General features: G+C 36.8%; 1 protein-coding gene across 25 annotated transcripts in view; it reads right to left on the bottom strand.

Annotated features, from left to right (window-relative positions):
* Positions 1–824: 824 nt before the first annotated feature.
* Positions 825–12,062, bottom strand: part of LOC124391732 (CLIP-associating protein 1-A-like) — a 68,423-nt gene continuing 57,185 nt past the window's right edge. For 11 of the 25 annotated variants that reach the window (XM_046858496.1, XM_046858498.1, XM_046858495.1 and 8 more), the window contains 12 exons: positions 11,864–11,959; positions 10,869–11,015; positions 10,559–10,665; positions 9,630–9,746; positions 8,219–8,366; positions 7,373–7,607; positions 7,170–7,226; positions 6,844–7,034; positions 6,094–6,222; positions 5,427–5,633; positions 5,120–5,236; positions 825–4,618 (listed from right to left, as the gene is read on the bottom strand). In XM_046858496.1, the coding sequence (XP_046714452.1) occupies positions 4,532–4,618; positions 5,120–5,236; positions 5,427–5,633; positions 6,094–6,222; positions 6,844–7,034; positions 7,170–7,226; positions 7,373–7,607; positions 8,219–8,366; positions 9,630–9,746; positions 10,559–10,665; positions 10,869–11,015; positions 11,864–11,959 (1,638 nt within the window). In that variant the 3' untranslated portion in view covers positions 825–4,531. The remainder of the gene's footprint in view (positions 4,619–5,119; positions 5,237–5,426; positions 5,634–6,093; positions 6,223–6,843; positions 7,035–7,169; positions 7,227–7,372; positions 7,608–8,218; positions 8,367–9,629; positions 9,747–10,558; positions 10,666–10,868; positions 11,016–11,863; positions 11,960–12,062) is intronic. The other 14 variants (XM_046858508.1, XM_046858509.1, XM_046858510.1 and 11 more) reach the window with 3 other exon arrangements.

Here is a 12,062-nt window from a genome sequence, read left to right as displayed (position 1 = left end):
GGCTGTGATGTCAGTCAGAGGATCAGAAGGTCTAAAACTCTTCCTCCTCCATGTAACCTTCCCTGATGAAATCTTCTGCAAGCTGGCGCACGTGTCTGCTCGGCACAGTGAATGACAGATCAAATAAGAGACAGGTATCGAGAATGGAACAAAGCAGTATGAAGTGCATAAGAACAATGATTTTAGATAACTTTAGATTAACGTAGGAAACATTCTGAAATATGATTTTAATTTACAGATATCTTGATCTAAATAAGACACCTGTTGTTTGTATTATTTATTTTGCTCTACTCACACACATTTAAATACAGTTTAAGGTTGTGTCCTAAACCACACAATGTACTTTTAATTAAACACCTATTTAGCAATGATAGTTATGCATAATAAACTACCGCTGTAAACACTCGGGAGTAGGAATTACTGTGTTCTTATAGGAAACTAAACCAGTGGAGTGACTTGTTTAAATATGAAGTAGAGAAGCCTGGGCATATACTTAAGGGGAGCACCACTTGAGCGCACCAACAGAAATGAACAATGCATAAGAATATATACGATCAACATAATCTGCAAAGATTAGGGCATTGTATAGAACGATGGCTTAAATGTAACAGTTTTATTGATTTAATAAACTTAATACACTAAAATTATTCTATTATAATGCATATGATTGGAGGATTTACACTTGATTCAAACGTGACTCCAATCAGAATTTTCAAAACCAAAACAATTATTTTTTTGTTTAATAAAATTAATTTGACATACAATGCTCAAAACGCAACACATAAAATATACAGTATTTTAAGAAAGAGACAGAGACTGAGGTGGAAAACTGAGGGTTTTGCTTTATCTAGAGCAAATGGAGTTTACAGATTCTATCACAGGTGGAAGTTTAACAAAAAAAAACAACAGATCTTTATGTACAGTTGCTGGAACACACACAAAATAAAAGACATAAATACAGATATGGATATTAAATAAGAGCAGCTAAACAAAAGGCATGCACAGTAAAGCGATAGGCTGCGGCTAATATTTTAATACATCAGCAAAAGCTGAAAAAAACTTTTTTTTGTTCTGGCTGCCATTGTAACAGTCCATCGAAACACTGGCTTTTCCTTTACACACTCACGCATACACATACACACACACACACACACACACACACACACACACACACACACACACACACACACACACACACACACACACTTTTCTTTAGTAGTAGTGAAGAGTGAATAGTAAGGGAAAGGAACGTATAAAGCATTGAGCCCCTCTAGACATTTGTAACTGAAGCCTGAGGACGTAGCAAAGTATCCATGTAAACATATCTACAGTATACACACAGCCAGGATTATTACTCAGTCAGCTACAGTATGATGCTGCATACTGCACACGTCATTACAGTACTGTGTATACATCAGAACAGATTGTGATCCAGAATATGAGATTCTCTTAAAGCAACTGCTAAAACACGCATGCTTTTACGTGCATGCAGGAGGAACTTCTCAGGATGGTCCATCCAAACATTTCCTACACATACCACCTAAGCAAGAAGAAATCTTGAATAAAGGCAGATTCTGTAATTTAGATGGTTATTAGGCCTATTCTTTAACTTGAAAATGACAAACAGTGGATAATTCTGCTTATTTCAAAGTTTTTTTTTTTCCATAAAGACGCTAAATTATCCACTGATTAGAACAGAAATAAACACCATAGAAATAATTAAGAACGATTTTACTTTTTATTTACTATCTCATAATTATACATATTACATGAGTTTGCCTTTTTTCACTTGCATAGATACTGTTTTTATTTTATTTTTTCATTTTATTCTGTGCAGTGATGTTTTAATGTTTTCTGACTTAATACTAATACACTGTGATTAGTATCTGTCTGGTAGTGTTAGGTCTAGACCAGGGGCTCTCAAAAAATATTTTCTAGAAAATAAACTCTAGAGATCCCTTAGCACTGATTTATGAGCATAACCAAACTTATTTAATTAATAGGTTCATTATTTATATATACTGGATTGTTTTTTATTATTTATAAGAGGCACAGAGCTTTATAACAACTAGACAAATGTAAGAATAATACAGTAATTAGAATAAAAGTGAACTGAGATTTTCACCACTATAACAAAATGAATAAATCACAACCCCCTTGGGGTCCCTGGACCCAACCAATGCTATAGACAGCTATTTCCTTTTAAATATATTGAATTCAAGACATTATGCTAACCAGGATTGAACCTAAAGGGCTTTTTTATCTGGTTTCACAGTGACATAAAGACAAAATACACAAACATCCTGGGCAAATAGTTTTTTTAAAGAGTTTCCTGCTAAGGAGACGTCTTTATTCTCTAACCGTTCAACTGAGACCTTTTTTGACTCTGAAAACACCTTATGAACATTGCCTAATGGGTAACAAGCCAGCAGACATACCAACATTCAGCATTCAAGAGCGCAAAGTGTAATAACTAAAGAGCCAGGGTTCTATTATAACGCAGCTTTGTGTAAGGAAGAACTTTAAAAGGCCATACAGGCACAAAACTTTCCCACAACCATAAAATTGGATAAGTGGTTTGGTTAAAAGTAAATCCAATTTGGATCAATTTAGAATTATTGCTCTAAAAAAAAAAAATTAGATTTTGCACTAAATATACTGTGTAGTATTGGAGCAGAATTGTCAATTCACTGCAGTATTTGAACCTGATAAAAAAAGGCTGAATGCATTTTAAACTCAGTTTTAGGTGAAAGTCTCCTTTGGGTCTCTGAATATCATTAAGAGCAAAGTTCACTGATAAAGAAGTTCGCTTCAAATTGAGCACATCTGATATCCACAGTCTATTTAAATACATGTACTTGATCTTTAAAATCAAATATAAAGGAAATCTAATTTCTATATTATTCTAAACAGTCTTTCTTAAGGTACTAAACAAGCCAAATGATCGTCAAGCAAATATAACAGGATATGCTCAGTCCATAGTTTTTTCTTAAGAATGAACCAGGTGTACTTTCATCCTTCATCTGTTTTTTCCTTCTTAATGGACAAAATTGACAATTACTGTACAAATACAATCTGTGTTTTTGCATATTTTTAGCATTAAATGATCCCCCAAAGGAGAGTTTATTTTGTCTGTCCAAATGATTGACATGCAACAGAATTTTCCAGACATTTGAGGCAGCAGAGATAAAGATATCTATTACTAACCCTACATAGGAATAACATATTAGCTATGCCTTATGTTTACTAAAAGGTCTTTTTCACAAGCTAACAATAATGCAGTAGCTGATCAGCCAATCATAAATGTCGTTACTGGAATTTTGTCATAAAATTGATTTTAAACTGCCACCAGCTACAGCAAATAAAAAAAAGTAAAAAATAAATAAATAAATAAAAGTTTTAAAACGGCACTGATGTTTGAAAAAAAAAAGGCTTAAAGTAATACTCCAGAATTTTTCAATCTAATCTCTGTACACCAAATCTGTAGTTCATGTATGTGTAATCTTGGTAGGGGTCCAAGCACAAAAGTTTCCCCATACAGTAGTTGTATAAGGAAACCATTTCTTAGTGGCGGTCCAGGCTCCAAAGTTTTCTTTACTGAAAAAAGTTACACTTTTAACAGGAGTCTAAGGGCAATTGTTGTCGCCGTAAATTAATGTTTAAAGTACAAGGCAATAAAACAAGAATTCTAACCAGTATAGGCTGTAGCAATGAACAGGTTAGAATAGTACAAAAATAAAAGGTAGTGTTACACTAGGTTTTAACACTGCAGCAACAGTAAAAATCCATAAGATACTTTAGATACTTCACATACAATTTTGTGCCATCAGGTGAAAACCAGCCCACTTTGATGTTTTCCTAGAGTTAAAGAGACGTCACATACCGAACAATAAATATTTCCCTCACAAAAGCTAGTCCTGTTTCTAACAGGCTCAATTGTGCAGATTTGAGCTTAAATGCTTTTGATTTAAAAATTCACAAAAGTGCTCTTAACATTTGTCTGCAAAGAAAAACAATTGCCCCTAGACATACATTTTAGGCTACAAATCTTTCCGTTGGGTTTCTTTTCTTTTTTCAGTATTTTCCAAAATTGTCTGTAGTCATTATATATATCTGTAGATGTGGAGAGATTAAGTTAAAAAATGCAAGCATATTCCTTCAATAGAAATAGATCAGCCTATAAGAAAATAAAGACAAACAGGACCACTGGACTGAGGCACAACTGCTCTCGTTAATGCCTGATACATTACACACACATTCAGGAGTACGGTAATACAAGGGACCCCTATATTATAATGCATACTGGAACATGGACCCAAACCGGAAAAAGCAACGTCACATTTCCGAATGCACGTCTTGACATATAATTTTACTGCAGATTTGGGTTTTATGAGGGATTCAAATAAAAACCATTGTAATTTTATTACAGGAAGACCTCAGAATGTGGGTTGGGCTGTTCTGATGAGACCTGACACATTTCAGTAAGATTGGACTGGGCATGAGGTTATGATTGGTTTAGAATTTGATTGGATTAGCTGTGGGAGGAGATGTCAGAGGAGCTGCTGCTGTTGCTGTTGGTATTTTGGGCTCGTTTGATGTAGAGGTTCAGCAGTTTCATCTGCCAGAGGACAAGATGAAGACAGTATTAAAGATTGGCCATGATAGTAAAAACAATGCAGGCATAAAATATAAGGGCTAATTTCATAATTGCTGATTTATTTGTGCATTTAATAACGAATGCTGTGGCGCCTAAATTTTCTCAGGGGGATCAGTCTATCTGTGCATCAGCGTCCAATGCTGCATTAATAGTCACACATTTTTTAATTGATAATACAGCTTCTCTCCTAATTATTAACAGCTTATAAACTAGCTCTTGATACAGTTGTTTATCTTTGTGAATTGTGAAGCTTAAGTATATTAAACTGAAGTTATGATTTCCTAACTCTATGCATTTTATCATGCATTGTTTAATTTCTGTTCTGATTTTTCCAAGTACTCACCTGTAACATTACAGTTCACTTTTAGTATTATATGTAATCATGAATAACTAAAACATTATTGGTATGAAACCATCAGACACATACACATACACAAATACACACTATGTCTTCAGATTTACCTTGCTGCCTGTCAGTTGGGCAAGATGAGGCTTCAACCCTTCTCCAATCACAGAATAAATTGCAACAAGGCAGAAGACACTGGCTTTCCGCACGCTGCTCTCAGTGTTATCATAACCCTTAAACAGAGATGCATTGACTTGAAATGAATGTGTGTTAATGGCTGTGTGTAACTTCAATTTGTAGTTAAATCGTTGTGTATCTGTGTTTTTTTTTAAACTGTGTAGCATGTGTTTTTTAGAAAGTGTGTATTGTATTTTAGTGACTGTGTTGATCTTGGTGTGTATGTTTGAGTGTGTGCATGCGCACCTGTAGTAGGCCAGGGATGATGTCAGGCAGCAGCTGATAAAGAGACTCCTCTGGAATGCGCTCAATGACCTTGGTCTGCATTTTAATTGCGGCCAGGTCGATGGGGTAGTCTGAAGTCTGTACGATTGGACACAGCACCTTTATGCACTGCTCTGGGTGGATGGAGGAAGCCAAGGTAGAGGCAGCCTCCTCTGCAGCACGTACCACCTTGATGCCAGAAAAAAACCAAGTGTGATGTTAAAAGGAAATGTATTTCTACTGCTTTGGCTAAAGCAGCACAAGCGTCATTAAATGATAACCACTGTTATAACTTGGTGGTCATAAGTATGTTTTGTGCTGAAAGTTGGGCGTCAAATCCCAGGACTAGCCACTAAGTTTTTTGGTCTTTGAGGAAGGCACTTACCCCCTCAACTGCAGCATTTGCTGAGCAAATGTTAACATTATTGAAAAAAAATTATCAAATACTGCACATATAAGAAGAGTGACTGTAAGGAAGTTTCCATCCAAGAACTTTGGAAGAGGGAAACATCTGTTCCCTGTTTACAGTGGACAATATATTTTGGGTATGAATATTGCCATCATCAGACCCATCGGTATTTTTCACTCTTTACCAATATGCAGTCTTCTGCAGCAAAGATGAGTTTTTTGCCCCCTACTTGTGTCTGACCTCTTTGTGAGAGTCTTTGTGTGCCTCCAGCGTTTTCATAATGGTCAGTTCTGCATAGTTCCTGAAGCGTGCTGGTTGACTTCGCAGGATCTCTTTTAGAACACGCAGAGCCAGTGCCCGGATGGTATGCTGAACAAGAAAACAGCAAAAAACTACCATTAGGTATGGATATCCACACTCCTACTTGGGAATTAAAAGCCTTAGTGCACTACCAGAGACTGTTTAAAGGGGTAATACTAATGATTCAATAATTATTGGTTCCACACTGATATTGTACACTATGATCTGTTGCTCCAATTGTTTGACTTGACTGGTAATTTGGTGTTAAAGTGTTTCTGTTTATTTCTATCATTACTATTAAAATACTTTGTAGTGTAAGATTTGACACATCACTGAAGCTTAACTGAATATCATACATACATCATTACATTATGTTACCTAGATTTTATTTTCTATGGATAATCTCTTATATAGTTACCTTAATGCTGTATTAGTGCATCTTTGAACTAAAAAAAAAGGGGGGGGCTGAAGTTCCCAGTTGCATCAGTCATGACTTATATAAAAAAACAAAACCTTTTGGCATATATCTGAGTGACACCTCATACAAACATACTTTGACGTTAAAATATGACACGTCTAAGCAAAGTAAATAAGCAGGACACAGTCTTGCTTATTCATTACTCTTTCTGCAGCCTGTATGTGAGTGGAATATACTGACAAGCACATAGGGCTGTAAAGCAGATCACTTACATCTTTGTCCCCCAGTGTCTCAAGGAGCAGAAGCAGCATGGTTTTAAAATGTTCCTCCCATACGGCTACACTGTCGTCACGGGTCACCTTCAAAAGCTCTAACAGGGCAGCTCGCCTCTCGTCCACACGATCACTGTGATTAGACAGCTCTTTCAGGAGGTCACCAACTAGCTCCAAATGCTGTGCCGGGCCTGGGTGACAGAAAAAAAGGAAAATACATGAGACTACTCTCTGAGAACTTGTGTGCTTATTTAACACCTCATGTGCCTGTTTAACATAGCAAAATTACAAAATTAATAAATAAATAAATACTTTTTTTTTTTTACCTGCAGAGTAACTTTTGGGAGCCAAGATTTTGTTTTCACCAAACTCTTGACGACGACCTAGAGCAAATTCTTCATTGTGTTAGAGAACAGAAAATACTGCATGCTATATATATATATATATATATATATATATATATATATATATATATATATATATATATATATATATATACACACACACACACACACAAAAAAGGCATTACCATCACGGAGCTGTTCCGCATCATCGTCAAACACTGCCTCCTTCAAAGCAGCTTTATCATAAGTGCTGGTGGAGTCGGTGTAGTTGTAGGGGTTGTACTCGCGTGTCCTTGGCCCCAGGAATGAGCGAGGAGATGGTGTGTTCAGTAAAGAGGTCTTGTTATCGAGAGCCATTCGGCCTCCCTCCACCACGTCTGTACATAGCCGGGTGTCTGCAGCTGAGGATGCTACTGCACTCTGTGTATAACACAAAAAAAGACACATGGTAACCTTTTGATAGTAATCTATTTTTTATATTATATTAGTTTCATAGATGTTATTAAACAGAAAAGATGGCACTTAATTTGTACATGTATGGATGTTGGAAACTACCAGAAAAAAATTGGTTTCAGACCTGAAATTCAGTTGAATTGCAAATATGGGCACTTAAGTCAAAAGCACTCAGCCTTCACATCCCCTCCATTTTTTAATTGATTTTTATATCTTAAAATTTTTGGTTAAAAAATATTTCGTTCCAATCCAAAGAATGTGCCCTGCATGAGAGCTAGCTCAGTAGTTAAGGTTTTGGGGTAGTGATCGTAAGGTCAAGCTCTGGCCACTGTTGAGCCCATTAACTCTCTTAAGCTTGGATATGCAATGAGAATAAAATTCCCTGCACTGCATTTATTTATAATATATTGACAGTGATGTCAAGGTCAAGAGTCAACAACAGTAAGATGTTTTTTCTTAAAATTATTTAGGGAAATTAATGTTGTAATCGAAGCACATCTGGAGAGATAAAATGTTGTGTGAATTGCCAATAAAGAATTAAGCCAAATTTGTTCCCTTCAGAGTGAAGTCAAACTCACAGCATCATCTTTCTTGGTGTCACGTTTGATTGGCTCATAGCTGTCCTCCTGGCTGCGGAAGCTAAAGCTCTGAATGGCTTCAGTGACTCCTCTCAGAGAGCTGTAGATCTCCTCTGAGTTCATGTTCTCTGTGTCGTATTCCAGCATGCTGCACACATAACACACAGACACACACACACACACACACCATAACCAATTTTACTTTAATTTAAAGTAACAATTAGCAAAGTAAAGCAAATAAAAGAATCCTGAAACCCCTCGGACCCACAACCACCCCCACACACAATGTTTAAGCTCCTGTCAGACTTTTTAATACCATGTGTTATAATCATTAAGAATCATCTGAGAATAATCCAGACTATCCTACTCCAAAGAATATACTATGCTGGGACATTGTTTTAATGCTGGTTTAAGCCTAAAACATACGGAATGACAACAGGATAACCTGAAACGTAACAGTACTGTAGTTACACCAGTTTAAACACGTATATATCTTCATGTCAATGTAAATCCCTTAAGCATAAATAAGGCATCATGTTCAGCCATAAAAAACGAGCAGCTGCGAGTCTCTCAAATCTATAAGACTAAAAAGATTACACTGAGCTTGCTAAACAGTAGTGTGGAAAGATTTAATGTATACTGAATGTTTTTCCTGTTTTCTATTGTATCTCAAAGCCAACTTTACTATTAAGTTCGACTATAAATGATATCTACTAGTCACAAATAAAAAACAAGACAATGTGATGCTTTAAGGATGTAAAAGTAACATTAAACTTAAAACAATAAACAACTTTTTCAGTAACTATTTCTTAACATATGTATTTAAACAACATTCTCATTCAAAATTGTAAATATCTCAATGCTGTATATAGTTTTAGCAATGTCTGTCAGCTCTATCAGACTAATTAAGTGTGACTAGAAATGTGCAGTTTAATGAAACCATGTGCATGTGAGACTGTCTGAATAGATTTAGCTCACATTGTGGAATCCCCTTGTGGACAGGCTCTTTGAACATTAGACAACATGCTGAAAATTTTGTTTTATGTGGTTTGGTAATCTTGTCAACAGCTCCCTGAAGGAAGCCATCGATGCAGAATAAAGCAGAATGACAGAAAAACAGAAACACAAATAAAAGGAGTAAAGCGGATAGATTTGAAATAGTCAGGCAACCAGTGTAGAGTGATGGGGACTGATTTGATATTTAGAGAACCATAATGTGAAGAATGAGATGTGAAGAAAACCAAAAAGGTTAGGACACCTACTAGTCATTTTAAAACATTCCTCATAAAAGAACTCGTAATAAATGCAATGCAAGCTAAAAGGTAATGAACACCAGCCTGTTTCTTAATGGCAACGTGACACCCCATGACCTTTGACCCCACACTGTGACCCCCAAGTGGAAGACCGTTACCTGGGCGAGGGGGCCTGGCGCCCAGGGCGGAGAGGGGGGGTGCCAGGGCCAGAGGGAGGGGGGGTGAAGGGACACGGGGCCTTAGATAGACCGTTCGAACTCCAGCCCCATATACGACTGAGTCAGGAACAAGGGATGATGCAGGGAGAACGAAAAACAAAGAGAAAGACAAGAAAGGGAAGGAAAAGCAGAGGAAAACAGGCTTGCGTGTTAGAAGGTCAACTTGCTGGTTAGTATAACAGGAGTAGTACTCTTTAACAGCAGCAGATATTGGATTTTTTTAATCATGTACAGAGGCATAAACATTTGCCGACTTAAACTTTTCCAACAATTTTTGTTAAAACCTGGAACTAAAATAGACTCATGTAGACTTTAATGTCTACAAAATAATTAGCCATAATATAGGCATTAGGGGATGTGATTCTCTAGCGTGTGGAAACCCATTATTCTGATAATGTCATCTGTATAGAGAAGCACACTGGTGGTAGCATCATGTGAACAGTCATCACTGGCCACTTGGATGCTTCTTTGACTAGTTCACTCCTCAAGTTGGCTACAATCAGCTCACTAACATCAGAGTTGCCATATTCTTTCCATTTTTAACAGATGTAAAGACATACAGTCCCGGTCCTTTTTATACCAGGTTGTAACACTACAAAATATAGAAAAGCTCAAGAGGGTAAATACTTGTTCAAGGCACTATAGGTTCCTACAGTGCATAACCTCTTAATTCTCTGTAAATGAAATGGGAATCTGTAGCATGTGTAGCACAGGGGCTTAGCTACATAAAAATGCATGCAAACTGTTGGAGAATTTATAGATTTTAGATAGAAGCTGTGTGACTCATCTTTGGTAAAAAGCCACAAAAGTGGTCTTGCCAACATACTTTCACAATGTTCTGTAGGGCTTTTTAAACAGAGTGGTAGTACCTGGGTGAGAGTCCTCCATGAGAGCAGTTCGTAGGAGACGTCAAGGGGCTGGTGCGGGAACCAGAGAGTCTTGGATGTGTGCGGCTCACTGTGTTGCTCGGTGAACTCTTGAATGTAAAGAAAATAGAGAAATGGAATGTGTGTGAACAACAAGTTGTATATTTGTTTTTAGAAGTCCATAAATCTGTAAATGGTTTTAAATTCTATGTATTCTGCACGTTCTTCTATAATTAGTTTCAGTATCAAGTACTGTGAATGTTTTAATTCCATTTTTTATAGCACTTAAGAGTAGGTGAGAATATTGGTGTACCGTGGCTGCAGTATTGCTGGAGTTCTTTAGGTGATTATGCAGGAGTTTGGTGGCGCCGTCCTGGAAGGTTTTAGGCAGCGCTCCCAGCAGCATAGTGAACTCTGGTGTGTTTAGTTCGAATAGGGAGATCAGCACCACCTGTGCAGCCTGCAATACAAACACAATATACAGTTATAAGAAAACCAAGAGGGGCGTGAGCCATACAAGGAAGAGGAGTTGTTCCACAGCTGCATAATTATATAGCTGACCTTACATCATGATACGTAAACCAACAACATACATACTGAAAAGAAGTTTGATTAAAAACCAACATAAAGTGAAATATTAAGCCTTTTACTATATTCTCAGAATGGTAATCTGAGCCACTCTATTGTAATCCCAATCTTTCAAAGAAGCTTTACTTCAAATCCACAGTTTATATTCATTCTTGTATGATTATAGTCAATAGAAACATCTCATCTACATTATTTATTATTATTTTCAACCTCATCATCATCATCATCATCGTTATTATTATTATTATTAATAATAATAATAATAATCACGCATCACACCACCACATAATTTAACTGCAGGCCACTTCACGTTTTATTTCTAGTGAATTTATTTATCTGTCCTGCAGATTTTCACAGATCCTAAAACATATATAACTACAGCAATTAAAGGAAGTGAAGGAGATGTTAACAACATTGAAGATAAAAAAAAAAATTGTTAGAGTCTGCATTTTCAGGCATGCACGAGTGCATCATTCAAGCCCAAAGCATCAGAAAGGTCAGATAGTAACAGGTTCTCAGGATGGCAGAGTAAGAATTCCACATCTGCAGATATATATTTAGGAAAGAATACTGATTTTTATGCCTTTTTCCCTCAGTAGCAATATTAAGAGTCACAAATAAGAGTTGAAGGTTATCCAGAAGAGCAGCTTTAGAGAGAGAGTACGAGCCATATGTGGTTTATGCACCGGTCATGCAGGTTGAAAGTGAAACTTTGACTACCTGCTTACATCTTTCCTCCAGATTGCCCTCCACGGGGAGGGAAGTGAGTGAGCTTAGCCTGCCTGCCAGCTCCTCACTTACCCAGCTGTGCAGGGTCTGACACATACACACACACACACGCACAGACACACACACAGTAAGAACAGCTGGGTGCACATACCTTGCACTAATACTCACTGTATATTTAACTGTCATAGGT

Source organism: Silurus meridionalis, chromosome 9 (genome assembly GCF_014805685.1).
Source record: "Silurus meridionalis isolate SWU-2019-XX chromosome 9, ASM1480568v1, whole genome shotgun sequence".
Taxonomy (NCBI): Eukaryota; Metazoa; Chordata; class Actinopteri; order Siluriformes; family Siluridae; genus Silurus; species Silurus meridionalis.
This window is presented reverse-complemented; position numbering and strand designations above follow the sequence as displayed.